The 18749-nt window shown below is 45.7% G+C and overlaps 1 protein-coding gene across 3 annotated transcripts in view; it reads left to right on the top strand.

The window, feature by feature from the left end:
- Window positions 1-616: 616 nt before the first annotated feature.
- The window catches only part of LOC135388513 (uncharacterized), a 148676-nt gene continuing 130543 nt past the window's right edge, over window positions 617-18749 (top strand). For 2 of the 3 annotated variants that reach the window (XM_064618094.1, XM_064618096.1), the window contains exons 1-2: window positions 617-720; window positions 4576-4748. In XM_064618094.1, coding sequence (XP_064474164.1) covers window positions 4637-4748 — 112 coding nt within the window. In that variant the 5' untranslated portion in view covers window positions 617-720; window positions 4576-4636. The remainder of the gene's footprint in view (window positions 721-4575; window positions 4749-18749) is intronic. The other variant, XM_064618095.1, reaches the window with a different exon arrangement.

Below are 18749 nucleotides of genomic sequence, written 5' to 3' on the forward strand. Positions count from 1 at the left end.
TAAATACGTAAGCTTTTATTGACACCCGGGGACGGGGTGAGGCCAGGGCGAAAACGCCAGAACCCCTGACGAGAACCTGGATACTCTACATTTCAGGCAGCAATACAAATGGATTGTACAACCAGTTAATGTGCTGAGATTCATAGAGACGCTGTCCTTTTTTCAAGTTTGACTCCCGAAAGTAGTTAAGCGCACTGAGTGGCGGGAAGCCGGTGTGTTTCACGACTGGTCCGCATCCATCATTCACTTTCCCGACATCTCTCACGTTTCACGTCGCGCAGGTAATGATGAACTTCCCGATTTGGGAAGAGGCGGCCGTGGCGCCACCGCACCTTTGCCAAGAGCTTATACTGGTGGAAAGTTATGGAAATATGTATGTTTGTTTTTACACCTTGATGAAGTAAACTGTGGAACGCCTAGTACGGCTGGGAGATGTTTTTCGTTTTTTGCGAGTGTCGTTTGGTACCTGATTTTGGTTTGCCGTACTATAAACTGATTCTGCTAACGTTTTATTGAGCACACGCAAGCCGAAGGTTACGTCGCGAATTGCTAAGGACACTTGGCGTATTCATTATTTGTGTTTGTCCATCACGTGGCCATCACAAAGGACGAAGAGAGAGCGCGCGAGTTGTAACATCGAACTCCAGGGGAAGGTCGCAAAAGAATTGACGCTTCTCCACAGCTCGCAGCCTCAGGCTAAGGTACAGTTCCTTTAATCAGGTATGGCAATGCTCCTATCGCTAGCACTTTTTACTACCCACGCTTCTTGAAGGCGTGTATGCTAACGTTCATGTTAGGGCCCGGAGTTCATGCAAAAGGCATATTTTTAGGATGTGTTCTAATGGATGCCCTGACACTTTACCAATCACAACGAGAAAAAACTAGAGTGTATCGTGCGTCACATAATTCCATATTTGTTTACATTGCTTCCTGATCGTCATATAATATATATATATGTGCATATGTCATATATCGGCGCCATTTGCTTGAGTATTACGTCATATTTCGAAGTCATTTGTGTGATTTTCTTAACGTTTGCCTAACGTTTCCCGTGCCTTTTTCTGCCACTCCTCACGTTATTTCGAAACGGAGGTCATGGGCTCAAAACCCGTGTTGCAGCTTCACATCGCCATTTCGCTTCGCCAATACCCAAGCGGTTATTTTACCTTGATTTTCGGTGTGTATTTTTTTTTGTTATCTATCGTTGCATTATATCGAGACCATGTTCCCACCGAGGCAGCTTCATAAGCAAACTGTGTGCAGGCGATCTTTGCTTTCTACGAAGTATATTGGAAGGGAAATGGCTTGCTGGCCAACACATCATTTCTTTGGCTAGATCGTGGAAAGATATGAGGCGGAAGGAGCCACGTGGAAGTGGAAAACCTGTATTTAGCCACATTATTTTCCATTCGGGGACCGTCCTAGCCAAAAAAGGGACAAAACACCGCCCCCAGAGGCGGTCTCGTGGGACAGCGGGACCACAACCATAAAAGCGGGACCTGTCCCGCCTATATCGGGATGACTGGTCACATTACTCAGAACCAACTTCTCGAAACGGAACGCAGGACAAGTAGCGAGAGACTTGAAAAGAAGAAGAAGGAAGAAAGAAAGAAGAGACATAAAAAAGAAAGCAGTTCCACAAGCATCGTTGTATCCCAGCACCTTTTTGAATACATTGGCGTGAAAAATGACTTAGCGGCCAATCGGTTGCTCAAAGTTCCTAGCTATAAGTAGCTAGCGAATTTGCCGGAATAACATCAATCGACAAAGAGCGCACATTTTGTGGCGTACATGGCTGTCCTAGCTGGCAAAGCAAAATTTTTAACCACGTGTAAAGATGCATGAGTACTTTTTAAAACCTGGGTGTAGGCACCGTGCATCGCGCTGCTGTGCCTTCGGAATCGGAGTTAGATGGCGGGAGACGCCTTATATTGAACTGTGAATGAATATTTAATGAACTGTGAATTTTTTGTGCCCATACGAACAATAACAACCCAGGAAGTTATGCGTATTGCTAGGTGTGCCTAGGTTAGTCAAGGGTACGCGTTTTCATCGTTTTCCAGGACACATATGCGACGTCGACCAGGAAGAAACACAGTGGATGCACATACAAATACGATTTCATGTTGAAAATATTTGTTAACTATATTACATTTGTGTCGGATGTCCAATCGTAATCGGATGTCCAATGTCGGAGAACCAATGAAATTTTTATAATATAAATTATCGGCTTGTATATTCTTTTAGTTGATTCGACATGGCACAAAAACCAAGCATTATCGTAGGGTTATCTCAGGCTGTGATGAAGTTCCGTAGTATCAACTAGCGTTCGGGATTTTATTTTTTTCAGGTAATGCTTTGTTGGCGGTTGGTTTTTTGCCTTTAATGGTGGAGGGAGGGAAGTGTTGGGAAGACCCCCGGCACAAACGCTTCCCAGACAAAGTGGGATTTTGCAAACATGCTAGAAATACCCTGTTTTCCCGATGAACCAGTATTTCTCAGTAGCACAGATCGAGGGGATATTCTCAATTGCTTCCTCCGTATCCACGTCAAGCCTTGTATAGTTTATTAGGGTTTATATGTTCAATTTTGAATGCTACAGTTCGTAGCTACAACAACATGCCTAACAGACTGCATAAAATTGTAGCGTGCGTACAAACCTACATAAGCAATTTTTAAATATTATTAACTAGGTCGGTTAGAAAATGTCAGTTGTCGTCAAGCACGATATTCGTTAGGCGGTGAATATTATGCTATCTTAACACTACTGCACAGTACCAATGTAGTAAAAGTCGTCACTGCGACTTCCTTTTTTTTCAGGGTCCAACCACAATATGATGTGGAAATAAAATGTTTCATTCATTTATTCATTAGTAGAACGTATCTAACGTCAATGAGGACACAGATGGACGGACACAGCACCTAACTCTCTCAACGAAGAGGCACTGCTGGCGTCGTTTCATCAACTACAACTTTTAAATTATGATATTCTGTAAAGTAATATCGTACGTGCCATGATTTCAGCCCATACAAGAGAGATCTCGAGCAGGCAAAATTAATGCACATGCCGAAAACTCCAGTGCTACTAGAGACGATCACAGAGTGACGTAACGCCCGATATTATCACAAAATGCCAGTGTCAGTTTGTAAATTAAGACCAAAACTCTCATTATAAGCTATAGGAAAAATAAATGCTTAATACACGTGTGACTTAAACGTGAGGATATATCTGCAGGAAACGACTCGAACCAATTATCTCGATTAATATACTCTTTGTTGATTACTTCCCAAAACTTGCCGCCCGCTGAAATGCGCACGGCGATAACGTTGCAATATTTCTACCGACTTTGAAACCCATTTATATGGCGAGATCGTAAGCCACATTTGCGTGCAGCGTGCACCGGTGGTTTCCACGGAATGGGCATCAGTTCCAAACTAGGCAAAAGTGTCCAGGGCAAAATTCGCGGCACCACAAGATTTCTGCATATTTTGTGCATAATTATACGTTGCACGCCGCGTATTTGAATGTATATTTTGGAAAATTTTTGTGCATGAAGCCCCTGTTATGATGTAGTTTTGTGCATGCAACATGTAATAGGACCAAGCGCCTGTTGATCCCTGTTCACGTATCGGCGTTCACTCCTATCGGCTTATTGTCGTTTGTAAGAAGTAGCAGCACTGCACGACTAAGGCTAAGTGATTCGCGCTAGTATAGCAAATGGCATTCCAGTGATTTAGCACGGCTTGACACTAGATCATTGTAGTGGATGGGGAAATTACGCATAGAAGGACAAACACAGCACAACCCTCAGAACGCGCAGTTGCATACTTCAGTAGACCTCTACCCGAGAAACGTCATCGTGACGTTGGTAGACAGACTGAAACCGAAACAAATAGGAAGGGGAGGGCTGGGTTCCACGAATGCGCACTTGTTCGCTGCCTCCTATTCAAAGAAAAGTAGGACTGATTGTCGCGTTGCTTTCGGGAACCATCGTAATCCCCTCAGGACCCTGGCTTTCGGGCGCGACCTTGTTCGCCCCTGGCTTCGAGCGAAGTTCAACCAATTCAACTCTACCAAATTGGTGGCGCTGTCGAACACTATGACCTCATTTGTTTACAAGCAGGGAGAGGTCTATTGAATGATGTCAGTTGAAGAAAAGGCACCAGCTGTCCGACCGGCAATCAGAGGGTGTGAGTTCGAATCCCACTTCTGGTGCCTTTTCTTGAACTGCCATCGTTCAATAGACGAGTTCAGAAAATCCCAGTGCTCTTTGCGCACGCATTGCATCTTGGGCGCTTGCTGAGCGGCGGAACGAAGAATAATCCTTCACATTTTGCTTTCGCTGACCTTGACATGTCGTGGACAATTGACCCGTAGGAGAGAAATCCGAACGGTGTGGAGGCCACCCGTTTCTTTTGTATTAGTAAACTCCCGGAGTTCAAAGCGGCGCTAAGCACTCTGTCATTTTCTGGACTGGTCTATTAGACTAGTACAACAACATCACTGCGGCGTTTCATAGAGAGAGACGATACTGCACCCCACTGGGATTAACGTAGGGTTTCGTCGTCCTCTAGGACTTCAAAGAAGCCCTCGACAGCAATACAGCAAGTTTTCGGGACCACACTCACCGGGAAAATGTGTAGAACGACATTGTTGGTAACTGCGTTGCTCATGGCCTGTCTTCGCACCACGATGTCTTCCAGGAACAACCTTTCCTTATCGGCGGATAAGACGCAGGAAGGAGTAGGTGGGTAGCTCCACATAATATAAGTAGTCATTTTCGCAAAGTACTAATTCGTGTGCGCTCTTTTCTTCGCGAAATTGAAACTCAGCGAAATTTTCGAACCAATGACACAAAAGTACGCGAACGAAATATGTAAGCAATTTGACTCAGGACGCTGAAGCAACTTATGTTCGCGGTTTCTTACGCTATTACACTGCATTGCCTCACAAAGCGCTGAGTTCTTCTCCGCTGCAAGTGGAGACAGTAGTCCAGCCATCACGAATCCCTCGCGGATGTCGGCGTCCCATGTCTCCATGTCCTTGTAAGCCTGGACCATCTAGCACCCCAGGTTTAAGCATGCGTTTTATGCATGGGTTTAAGCACCCTGTCACGCGGATGGGCCTTTGTAAAACTTGCCGCATCACTATCGACTGCCTTTGCCTATTGTTGCCTTTGTGCCATTAAACACATAATCAATCAATCAACTATTGAGTGCCAATGGTATCTGCTCAATGCGGTGACAAGAATGACGGGTGAGAGCGCAATTTGGCAACGGCCGAGGTACCAGCCGAGTAAGGACCCCTAATCGTAGCTCTCTGAATCAGAGGGGCTCAAAAGGAACACAAATGCAACCTCTTCTTGGACGTTCAAGGTGGAGGGCCCCAAGACGCCTGATGCAGGGTCGACGCTCCGCGGTATCACGATAATTGCCTGATCCTGGCTCCTCACAAATTCGCTAATTATTGGGCCGCGAATACAACCACTTATACAGTTTGTACTTTACTTCATGTGTGCGACTTAGGCTGCGTTCAGACGGGCCAATTTTCTCCATAACCATGGCCAACCCGGGTCGACGAGTCGGTGGGAATCGGTCGCCGAGCAACAACTTCAGAAGTTGGCCATGCATCGACCAACCAGCGTGAAGATCATTGCCACGTACGTGACCGGGTCACATAGACTAAAAGTCCACTCCCGATGGCGTTGCGATTTCGTTCCTGCACACAACTTTCATTGCACTGGCTACCAATTGTGCAGATGTAGTTTTTATAACTAACTCCAGGCGAAGGTTCTCACAACATTCAGATAGAAACAGATTCCGGTGTTCACGGATAAAGCTCTTCTTGTTCTTTATCTTCCATGCTGCGCGATCTCGATTGGAAAAATCCTGCGTTCTGTACAGGGTGTTCACCGAAACTATAAAAGTACTTTTTTAGAAACAGAAAAATCACTTTTTTCCAGTTTTAACCAATGCGGTTGTACTGTACGCCTAAAGACACACCTTAGGAGGGCACAGGCAAGCTTCAGTGTCGATCAACTCATTAACTTTCGTTAATTAACTTTGTAATTATCACCGATAGAAGATTGACCCAATAAGACCGTCGAATTCTTTGGGGTCTCTGGTAACATTACCGTTTTCCGAACAAAAATCGAGACATTTATAGCGCGAGGAAAGAGTCCGGAAATAAGGCGACCTGGTGGTCGTCTTTCGTCTCTCAAGTATAAGTACTCCCGTTTACCCTTCCTCTGTACGCGGGGGAGGCAAAACACTGTCGCGTGGGAGACAGATTGCAAGGAGACAGATTGGTGCGTCAGCTTCTTCCCTCCCCCACATACACAGGAAATGAAAACGGGAGCGCTTCTACTTGAGCGTCGAAAACTAACCACCAGAACACCTTATTTCCAGGCCCTTTCCTCGCGCTATAACTGCCTCAGTTTTTGTTCTGAAAACGGTAACGTTACCAGTGACACGAATCCGATGTTCTCATTGGGTCAATCTTGTATCGTTGATAATTAAAAAGTTAACTAATGCATCGTCACAGAAGCTTGCCTGAGCCATCTTAAGGTGGGCCTTCAGGCGTAGAGTACATTGCCATTGGTTAAAACTTGGAAAAGGTGATTTTTCTATTTTAAAAAAATTACCCCTGTAGTTACGGTGGACACCCTGTATGTTCGCGCAACACGTCAAGCACGGCTGAGAGACACATTTCTTGTGCTTTGAATCGCTACATACTTAAAGGTTGCCAACGTTGTATTGCGATCTCCCTCCACAAGGGAACAGTGCACATTCGCGTACCACAAACATTTACAAAAACAGAGCAGTGGCACTGGACGAACTGCACTGTCCAGTTCTTGCACGGCCGAGCCCATAGCGTTTCTTCCCTGTCTTAGTTGTCCAATGTAGCGACGTCACCAGCTACCGTATCACACATTTCGGTGTTGGGCAACGTACCGTTGGAATTCAATGACATTCGCGACTTCTTCGTGTTCGCGTTTTCTTTTGTTTTTTCATGGAAAAGGGCCAAAGTGCAGGAAGAGCGGCAGCTTGGGAAGAATTACGTCAGAGTTTACTACATTAGAGTTTACTACATACATTGGAAAATGCTAGCGCATTTCCAAAGGATGCGCCGCCCAAAGCAACGACTGAGGCATTAAAGTTCTCTTGAGTGTTCTTCTCTTGGGTATGCAGCGTTTTGGAGTGGTTGTTTCGGTTCACTGGAGTATTTGCTGCATGTCTGGTGCCCGCATGCCGTTTGCGACTTCTTTTTTGGGGTGAGGGTCCTTATGCAGAGACACGAGAAGCGCCTGGTGTGTGTCGCATTCTGTTTTCCTTTATCGCCTACTTGGCCTGCCGCTCGTACTTGTATTCGCTTTGTACAGATAACATACGCGTAACTCGCCGGCCCTGCCATTGTTCCTTTGACATAAGCCTTCTAATGCTGACGCATTAACATAACTCGCGTGTCGTTTCCCGCTGTCTTCGTTGTTTTCGTTCAAGCTGCTCCTCTGAAGGTCTCTTTTTTCTCGTCTTTTCTCGTCTTTCCTTCTCATTTCTTTCTCCTGCACGTACATCGAAACCACCGTTTTTCCTTTGACGTGAGCCTTCTAATGTTGGCGCATTAATAAACTAATTTTAAAGATCAGCCCTGCTTCCACAGCTGTGGAGGCTCCTGCGGCATCAGCGTGACGTCACTCTCTAATAGGAGGAGTGAGAAGGTGTGCTCGGAGGAGAATGCGCGTCATCGTCAGTGGCCAACGAGGAATTTAATGCCACCATACTTTGGAAGTCGACTGTAACGGATGTCACCGGCAGGGAAGAATAACGGACGTATTTTCGTTGCCGTTTTCATTTTCGTTAATGCTATATTTTCGTTTCCGTTATCCGTTCCTGACACCAGCTTTTAATTTTCGTTTCCGTTACGTTTCCGTTACTGTTTCCGGTAATGGAACTGCTGTTACAGAGCTGCTGGAGGACAGCCCGCCTGGCTCTGTCAGCACAATTTTTTGCCAAAGTGCTGCTTCGGTGGCACAAGTACACACTACACAAATAATTTTACGTCGTTGGGATGCGCACATCTTGCTAGATTTTGTAAACAAATGTAGGAACATTTCTTCAGTCTTCACGAACACGAACGCCACAGTTTTCACCGCAGAGCTTTACGCGATTCTCCTGGCTCTGGGGCACATTCAACAAAACGACCTTCAAAATTCAGTGATTTATTCCGATTCGCTAAGCTCTGTGCGTGCGCTGCTTTCATGCTATGACAGCAAGAATCACCTCGTCAAGCGAGTACGAGCGCTTGCGACCCAACTTTGTTCCCGAGGCTTTTCAATCTGTCTCTGCTGGGTCCCCAGCCACACTGGGATCCCGGGGAATGAACGAGCCGACCGTGAGGCTCGGCGAGCGTTGGCACAAGAGGAGTCAGCTGTAGGACTACCCTACCAAGACATCCTGCCAGTGTTAAAGAGAGCTGTCTGCACACAGTGGCAGCAGGAGTGGGACATGGAAGAAAATAACAAGCTACACCTCACACAGCCACACGTTTCTCCCCCGCATCGGACTGAACACATCAACAGATCATCCGAAGTTCTTTACGCGAGATTGAGGATTGGACACACATGGCTCACGCGTCACCACCTACTCAGAGGTCAGGATCCGCCAGCTTGTGCGCACTGCGGTGACAGCTTGACTGTCTTGCACGTACTGGCATCCTGCCCTCACTTCGAACACCAACGCCAACAGTATTTCACCGCATTCTACAGATACCATGTCCCACTCCACCCAGCCCTTCTACTGGGTGACACCCCTCTTGTGCCGTTTGATAACGTAATCAAATTTTTGACCACGTGTGGGTTTCTTAGTCAGATGTAGATGATAAGCATTGCTCCGCTTTTATCCATTATCACCGAACTCCTCATGTAAATATCTCATTGTCACACTTGTAGATAGCTTTTAACTGCCATGCTCGCTTGCTATCGTCATCCCCCTCTCTCTTATCCTGGTCAATCAATCATCGCTCATCGCTCATACCTGTAGATAGGTTTTAACTACCACACTCTCTCTCACATCATCTTTCCCATAATCGTCTCCGACACACTCAGCATAGTTTTGGCGCTCTATGGCCTTTGTTGCCTTTGTGCCATTAAACACATAATCAATCAATCAATCAATTCTTCAGTCTTCATTCAGCATTCTATCTTCAGTCACCCTGACCTCAGCAACCCAAGATGGGCGTAACCTTCAACCAATGTCGCATTCATAGGCGGACGCTCCCAGTAGTAAACTATACTGCAATATCCACGGTGAAATGAATAAAGTAAAAAATAAAACAATAAAGATCATATTCTGTAATCCTCGTCGTGTGGTGGAGTAGAATGCATGGAGTCTATATTATGGGTTGGGGGGGGTCGGAGGGGGGGGGTTGATCCGGCTGAAATGCTGTTGCCTTTTCTCGTTTCGGCCGGATCGGGTTCCCACTGGCCCACGGGGACGATGGTCCCCACTCCTGAACCTGGCATGGGGGCGCTCTGGGGTTTTTTGGGTTGGCGGCCGCCGGGTGGCGAGAGTTTCCCCCGGCCGACCATGGCGTCCTTCTCGGGACCCTTGCCGGCCTCGTGGCCGCATTTTGCTGTTTCGTCCCGAGGAGGGCGGGGCTTCCGCCGTGGCGTGGACATCCTCCCTGACTTTTGTAGTTTTTAAGTTTTGATGGGCCCTTTTTTGTTGCTTCCCCTACTTTCGTCTTCTGTCTCCCATTTGTTCCCATTTGTTTCATGTATATATATATATAAATGAAGAAAAATAGCATACGCTCTTTGGCTGCACGTTGAACATATGTTTATAAGTCCCAAACGTCGCCACACCAGCATTGGACAGCTTTTTCGGCCTTATTGGGCCTTCATCAGCAATGCGTAGGTGGGCGACGTTTGAGCGAGTGGCGTCGGAAGGTCACGTGGAACGTGATGTCCTCCCGTCAGGGTGAGTGACTCACCTCTGAAAGCCCAGTGCGAAGCCAGTAAAGTATTAATTGAAGAAAAATAGCATACGCTCTTTGGCTGCACGTTGAACATATGTTTATAAGTCCCAAAGGAAGACAGTGCCACTGTCGAAACGTCGACCCCTTGCCCATTTTACTTTTTAACGTCTCCCCATGTAATAAACTAGTGTTTTTAACTTCCCTAAAATCTGTTTCCGCGTCTTTTTTTGAACTTCTGTAAAACTTCGTGGCCGTTTGATAATCCTTTTACCTCACCCTATATATATATATATATATATGTTTACAATTCGATCGTGCACTCCCAGCCAAGGACAGCTGTTTCGCTCTACTTGGAGCTCGTCAGCCTGGCGTAGGGAAGTGACACGATCTTGGGTCGGCACAACAGTGCGTCTCGGCGAGACGTCAATGTTCCACGGTGACAACGCCGCCTGTGGAGGCCGCAGTGCAAGCCAGCAAGTACATATAAAAAGTAAAAAAATAGCCGAAGTTCTGTAGCTGCACGTTGAGCATATGTTTACAATTCGATCGTGCACTCCCAGCAAGGATAGCTGTTTCGCTCTACTTGGAGCTCGTCAGCCTGGCGTAGGGAAGTGACACGATCTTGGGTCGGCACAACAGTGCGTCTCGGCGAGACGTCAATGTTCCACGGTGACAACGCCGCCTGTGGAGGCCGCAGTGCAAGCCAGCAAGTACATATAAAAAGTAAAAAAATAGCCGAAGTTCTGTAGCTGCACGTTGAGCATATGTTTACAATTCGATCGTGCACTCCCAGCCAAGGACAGCTGTTTCGCTCTACTTGGAGCTCGTCAGCCTGGCGTAGGGAAGTGACACGATCTTGGGTCGGCACAACAGTGCGTCTCGGCGAGACGTCAATGTTCCACGGTGACAACGCCGCCTGTGGAGGCCGCAGTGCAAGCCAGCAAGTACATATAAAAAGTAAAAAAATAGCCGAAGTTCTGTAGCTGCACGTTGAGCATATGTTTACAATTCGATCGTGCACTCCCAGCCAAGGACAGCTGTTTCGCTCTACTTGGAGCTCGTCAGCCTGGCGTAGGGAAGTGACACGATCTTGGGTCGGCACAACAGTGCGTCTCGGCGAGACGTCAATGTTCCACGGTGACAACGCCGCCTGTGGAGGCCGCAGTGCAAGCCAGTGCCAGTGCCAAGCCAGCAGTGCAACGTGCAGCTACAGAGCTTCGGCTATTTTTTTACTTTTTATATGTACTTGCTGGCTTGCACTGCGGCCTCCACAGGCGGCGTTGTATATATATATATATATGAATGTATAACTGAGTACAGATGGACGCGAAAACAAATAGACTACAAGTAATGAAGAGACTTGGGAGGCCGTATAAGGGTTAAAAACACTTGCTACTTTTATTACATTAATAATTAAGGGGGCGCTAGGAATAGATTTACAGTTAGGGGTCGACGTTTCGGCAGTCAGCGCTGCCTTCAACAGAACTAAACTTGGAAATAGGTGACAAGGGCTTATATACAAGGGAAAGGGGGAAAATGAGAGGGGAACAGTGCACGTGGAGCGGAGTTGATGTTGCAGGAGCGTTGTTGCTAATGGTCCATTGAGCACTTGCAGGAGCGTTGGCTGTCTTCCAGGAGAGTTCTCCTTGGTCGTCTGATAAACCTGAAAAGATAAGAGAGATACGGCAGAAAGAACGAAAGAGGGTCGGGGGACTTGGTCTAGGAGCTAAGGCTGCGAACTGTAGACAATACGCCGGGGTCTTCGTTTATCGTGGACTGGAATTTGTGGATTAGGAATGATTCACGCTGTTGCCTGCTACGGTCTGAGGGGAAACCAGATTGTAAGATGTACACGTGGATGTCCTTGAATGAGTGGCCGGTTTGATTGAAATGACGCGACACAGGGAGATTTGGTTTCTTTGTAATATCGGACCTGTGATTATTAAAACGAATTCGGAATGATGTTGTAGTTTGGCCGATATATTGTGCTTTGCATGCGTTGCATTCCAATAGATATACTACGTTGGATGAGTTGCAGTCAGAAGTAGTTTTGATTTTTACTTGGAAGTTGCTGTTTGTGCTTTGTACCCTGTCTGCAGTCCGCATTACAATACAAATTTGACATCTTCGTCCGTTGCATGGGTGGCAGCCTTCGGTTGTAGGAGGTGGCTTATTGACTTTTGCGTTGACTAAGTGGTCTTGAAGATTTCTTGCACGACGATATGCTATGCGTGGCGGTTCTGGGAATATTTCTCCAAGGCGCTCCGACTGTGTTAAAATTGGGTGATGACGTTTCAGTATGTTTTTAAGGTTAGGGATCGCGCCATTGAAGGTGACTGTAAGATTAACCCGCTTGGGGCGTTCGGGGCGTGTTGAGTTTTTTAGAAGTTCACTGCGATTACTACGGCGGGCTCTACATATCGCGTCCTTCACGAGATCCTGGGGGAAGTTTCGGCTGACCAGCGTGTTTTGAAGATCGTTAAGGTTTGCGTCCAGCTCGTCCTCTTGGGAACAAAGGCGCCGGTAGCGGAGGGCCTGACTGTACGGGATGCGCTGCCGCATCGTTCCATTAGTATATATATATATATATATATAATATATATAGCAACAAAAATCAGAAGACGACAAAGAGCTTACAGGAAAACACAAAGGGGAGTTTATTAACACATATAGGGATAGGGGTCGACGTTTCGGCAGTCAGCGCTGCCTTCGACGGGACTGGGGTTTGGTGACAAGAACAAGCTTTACATATGGGAGAGGGTTATGTACAAGGGAAAGAGAGCAGCGCATGCGCTTTTGTCATGACTAACACAGGTTGGTGACTAAATGAAAGGGGAATGACCGGGTCTGTGCAGCAGGACCTTGAGGAAATACCCGTGAGCCTGAAAAAGAGACAAAAGAGCATATGTATTGTGCTGGATTAGGAATGCAGGTTGCGAATAGTAGAAAGGATTCCTGGATCTTCGTTTATCTGACACTGGAATTTATGAATGAGATAAGATTCGCGCTGTTCCCAGAGCCCCTGGGAAGGAAAGCCGGACTGCAGGATGAAAATAGATATATTGGTGATTGAGTGTCCTGGTTTACTGAAATGGCGCGACACTGGCAGATTAGGTTTCTTCGCGACGTCAGATTTGTGGTTATTGAATCGCGTTCTAAATGACGTAGCTGTCTGTCCGATATATTGGGCGTTGCATTCATTGCATTGAAGAAGATAGACAACATTGGAAGAATTACAGTTAAAGTCGCCATTAATGTTGACCCGATAATTAGAATTGGTACTTCCTGCAGAGTTAGCGGCTTGCATTGATTTACAAATATGGCATCTACTTGCATTACAAGGGTGGCAACCAATGTTATTTTCTGGAAGTTTGTTAATTTTGGCATTTACTAGTCTGTCTTGGATGTTCCGCGCCCGGCGATAACTTACGCGCGGTGGCTGTGAGAATATTTCCTTCATCCGATCAGATTGTGAAAGAATTGTGTAGTGCGGTTGAGTATCCGGCTAATGTTAGGAACGCTGCCATTGAATGTGACAGTGAGATTTACTGCAGAATTTCCATTGGCTCGAGGAGATCTTTGGAGCAATTGTTGGCGATCTGTGGATCTTGCTCTGGCTATAGCGTCTTTAACAAGTTTGTCCGGGTATTCACGATCAATGAAGATTTGTTCTAGTCGTTGAAGATGGTTGTCTAGTTCGGCATCGTTAGTGCATATTCTGCGGTAGCGAATGCTTGACTATAAGGTATGGCTAACTTAGTATGCCTTGGACGGGAACTGCGGAACGATAAGTACTGCTGAGCGTCTGTAGGCTTCCGGTATAAATTGGTTGAGATACCGCCGTTTTGTAACTTGACTTCCACATCCAAGAAGGTAACAGTGGAGGCGGAGTAGTGGGAGGTAAATTCAATGTTAGGGTGAATTTGGTTGAACCGGTTGATGAACGTGAGAAGGTCGCTTTCAGAATGATAAAAATATCATCTAAAAATCTCTTGTACACAAGTGGTTTCAATACGGAACATTCGAGAAATGTTTCCTCCAGGGATGCCATGAAGATATTTGCATAGTTGGGGGCCATTCTCGTGCCCATAGCTGTCTCCTTAACTTGCAGATAATGCTTGTTATCAAATTCAAAGTTATTAGAGGTCAAAATCAGTGTTAGCAGTTCGGTGAGGACAGTCGGATCATACGGCTGGTCAGGTTGATTTTTGTATGCTGAAACGGCCGCTGGTATACCATCTGCGTGGGGAATATTAGTGTAAAGGGACGTGACGTCTAACGTTGCCAAGAGACAGTTTGAGGGAACGGTTACTTGCGATACAGTTTGAAGGAAATGGTTGGTATCTTTGACGTAGGAAGGTAATTTAGGGGGGATATATTTAAGAACGTGATCGACGAAGGACGATATATTTTCTGTAGCGGTACCGTTACTGGACACAATTGGTCTTCCGGGATTGCCTGGTTTGTGTATCTTAGGGAGCATGTTAAATCGGCCGGGTTAGGGTCTTTAGGAAGTAAGTATTCGTAGAGCGCACCGCCAATTTTCTTAGTGGCCTTTAACCGTTTTAGTGTTTTACATATATCTGCGGCAACTTCATTGGTGGGGTAGGATTCGAAAGGTTTGTAAAAGTCTGCACAATTAAGTTGACGGAGTCCTTCCGCCACATAAGCTTGCTTAGCCATTACGACTATGGCACCTCCTTTATCAGCCTGTTTGATGATGATACCTTCGTTGCTTTCTAGCGCGGACAAGCTTAGCTGTTCTGCTTTTGTAAGATTGTGCCGGAATTTCCGATTGGTTGAGTTTGCATAAGTACTGAGAATATCTTTCTGAACGGCTTTGATATACATATCAAGACTTTTATCTCGGTTCGGGTTGGGAGTAAAATCGGATTTTATACGGAAAGGATTTAGATTTGATTGCGGTTTGTCGTAGAAGTATTCCGTAAGGCGTAGTCGCCGCGTAAAGTTGTCAAGATCCAGATGTAGCTGATATTCATCGATTTTACTGTTATTGGGACAAAACGATAATCCTTTCTCCAGGAGAGAGATTTCCGCGGGTGTAAGGTCACGAGAAGAAAGGTTCACTACGCTACATTTGGTTAGTGCGGGGATGTCGGGGGCAAACTGGCTGTTGCTGTCTAACGGGGTATCTGGACGTAGTTGTGAAGTATTGCTACGGGCTTCGGGATTAGGGGGTGCCGAATCTGTGGAAGTATTATAAGTTGGAGGGCACTCGATTTTGTCTCTAAATAATTTCTTTTGCTTTCGGAGCTTCAGGTGGATGTTTTTCTTTTGGAGGAATTTGTCTAACTCTGATCTATGAGAATGTGACAACGGGGTAGTGCTGTTAATGGCGTCGGCGTCTTCGGATAGAGACTGGATAGCGACTGGATAGTATCTTGGCAGTGAGAAATTAGAATTTTGGTTAGGTCTAAAGATGCTTTGTTAAGAATGGACAGCCATTGTACATTGCGTTCATGGTTCAGGGGGAAGGTTGATGTTTTGTGGATTTCTAGTCCACGCGGAATCCTGTCGTTTTCATGATAAGTAGCCAAAGTATCACGATGGGAGGTGTAGCGTGAAACTTTATCCGCGATTTTTCTGAGTTTAAAGAACGCCTCAGTGCTACTGCTGACAATCTGTGGGGAGTGGATTGGTAATGACTCACCGGCTAGTTAATCCTGCTGCTTGGATCGTGACGATTTCTCGGCACGTGTGCTTCCTTGCGTCCATGCTGCAGCCTCCTGGAGTGTCGGCCATACGGGGTCCGGCGTTCCAGTACACTCTAAAAAAAAGGGAGTTGAAAGAGAGTATTAAGCAATTTTACACCCCGTGCTGCGGATGAACTCTCACCAAACACCCTTGAAACTCCTCGTTTTTACATTTCCATGTTTTGATGCTTTAATAACTCCCTTCAACCTGCGCTTTACTCCGTGGCGAGAGTTAAGCGCGACACATCTGCATATTCCTGGACAGTTTTCCTCCTTGCCATTGCGCAGTCTAGCAACACTGATATCGAGGCCGTTGAGTTTGAGCGTTTGAGCTCTGCGGCGTGCGTCTCTCTCTGCTTGTCGTGCAGGGACTTGTTAACGGTCTGTTGGACCACTGAATAATATTTTCTTCCAACAATAACGTTTTTCAGCATGCTGAGGTGTAATGAATGCGACGACTGCAAGTCATATAGCTGCATGTCCTACCACTATATGTACTCAAGGTAAGTCTCCGTCCTGTGAAACGTATTTTCACGTATACGTTGCTTGCCTGTACTTTGCTCACAAATATATGGTTGAGAGTTTCTTTCTTTTCATAAGCTTGGAAGTACCTTTTTGTTGTGTTCTAAAGGAACTCCGCTAAAGGAATTTTGACAATTATCAGGCCATCTGAGTGACGATAGTTGAAATGTGATTTTAGCTAGGACACTGCGTTCATGTTAACCAATGTTAACTATATTGCAGAATAGTCTGACTTTAATGGCACGCACTGCAGATGACGAAGGTGATAATTTCCCCTGAAAGGCCAGCGTAGCTTGGCATGACATTCAAGTGACAAACTTTGAAGGTGGTGTGAAGGAGGTCCGCTGCGCTGGTAAGTTTCAGTGGGTACTGCTGTTCTGTATTAATATTTCATTCATATGTATCCCGTCGATGATAAGTGGTGTCAGAGTTGAGTTCTAATGCTGTGGTTAGTAAGTTTCAGATTGACCAGTGGTGTGCACAGCACAGTGGAAAAGACGATGAAAAAGCGCTGCTCCACAAAGGAAGAAAGTACTATGCAAATTGCAAGGAAGAGAAGGGCAACGGTTGAACAAAAGGGTAAGTCCAATGCAGTGAATTAAATCCCCATTATTTTCTTCTTCTATTACATCACATCACAGTGCTGGACAATAGCTTACGGAACACGCTCCGGAGCATATCTTCCTCAGCGTGACACGCCAGCAACGAATGGCACCTATAGACTTGCAAACAGATGTCTGGGTTACCTAGGAACATGTCTGTAAGTTCATGCAGCCCCGTTAGCTGTTAGCGTGTCACTCTGAGGAAGGCGCCGGAACGTGTTCCATAAACTTTTGTGTAGAACTGTACTAGCATCATTCAATTTTTCCATCCCGTATGATTGAAACCATTCATTTTCCTAGCACAATGTTTGTTTGGCATACGAAATGGTTAATTAGCAAAACTATTTGACATATGATAGCATCACATGTCGCCACTGCATGGACTCTCATTGCCTATATTTATGTTGCAGATTATTACACAGCAGAAGTAATTTATGTCTTTGCTCATCTGGTGAGGGAGATCAATCTTACCTGTTCACTTGTGTAAGTGCTTACTTTATTTCATGTGCTTTATAATAGGTATACAGCAAAGTTGATCTCAGTTGTCTTGCGACGTAAACCTCCAATTATTATTATTACAGCAAAGTGCGTACACATACCTATTTTAGAAAAGCTGCAACAGATGAACAAGCTAGAGATTCACTCGCACACCAATATGCTCATCCCAAACACTGTGATTTCTGCCAATCTGGGACGGCACACACATTCTTACATTCTTATGGTTTTCACAGTGCATCCTACTATCTGTCCCATCCTTATATTTAAGGAAGTAAAATGTTTGCAAATAAGCAAGTTCTGAATTTTGGTGTGTATGTGCTCTGTTTGATTTGATTCTTCTCTAACTTTCAGTAACGAAAAAAATACTCTGCTCCTTAGCTTAATAGGTCTACATTGCATACTTGACTGATACTACTTGAGAAGGCCATATAGAAAGGAATGTAACATAACTTCGTAATATATCGCTATCATTTCTCTCCCCTTAGCGGTATCGCTTAAGACAAAAATGATCTATATCTCACAAAAATGCTCACAGAAGACCCATTGAAGTTCCAGTACTGCTGTATCACGGTGAGGGGAACGCGCCTGTCCAGTAAATGACCGCATTCGAACATCACGAAGACTTCAACCTGAAGTATGTTGCATTGGTTAGGGAACGCTTTAGGTGCCGTTAAACTGCCTAACTTGTTGTTTCTAGACATATGATTATGTTCCATGTACATAGCGTGTAATGTGCATTGTAATGTTCAACTTCTGCTCTGTATCAGAGGCACAATAAATATATGTTTTTTAAACATACTGTTTTACAACACTTCCTTGTATGTTTTTCAAGATGAAAAGTTGACACCCCAGTAATGCACACCCCAGGATAGGGGCATACTTTTTACGCCTTATGTAGTGTAACCATAACTCCCCAACGGAGTTACGTTAACCTCATGAGTGGAGTTGCTTTTACACTCGACATGCTGGACATTTTACTCCATAGTTCCCGGAGTTGCAGATACTCCTCAAAAAGACTATAATTTTGCACATGGGAGTTAGGGTGTTTTACCCCCGCAAAGGAGTCAGTATGACACCCTTTTTTTTTAGAGTGTACTTGCTGTACGTGTGGGTAGGCGACGGAGCAGCCGGGGTACCAGGGACCGCAGTCGGTGGGCGATCTGGGTGACTCCTTCGAAACTTGGGTGGAGGCCATCAGCTGCAAGGACTGTGGTTGGGGGCTGTCGGTTGAAACTATGGTCCAGGAAATACAGGTCACAGGCACTTCGGCACAGGGTCATCAGTCGTTGGTTGAACGCAAACGCCAGGGGATTGCACTGGAATTCGCGTCGCCTGTCACGATAAGGACGACGGCGGTTGTAGGATCTGGGTAAGATGAGGGTGCATACCACAAGTTCGATGTTTCCCCGAGAGCGAATGTGGTCGATGAGTTGCACA

The sequence above is a fragment of the Ornithodoros turicata genome, chromosome 3 (assembly GCF_037126465.1).
Source record: "Ornithodoros turicata isolate Travis chromosome 3, ASM3712646v1, whole genome shotgun sequence".
In the NCBI taxonomy this organism is placed as follows: Eukaryota; Metazoa; Arthropoda; class Arachnida; order Ixodida; family Argasidae; genus Ornithodoros; species Ornithodoros turicata.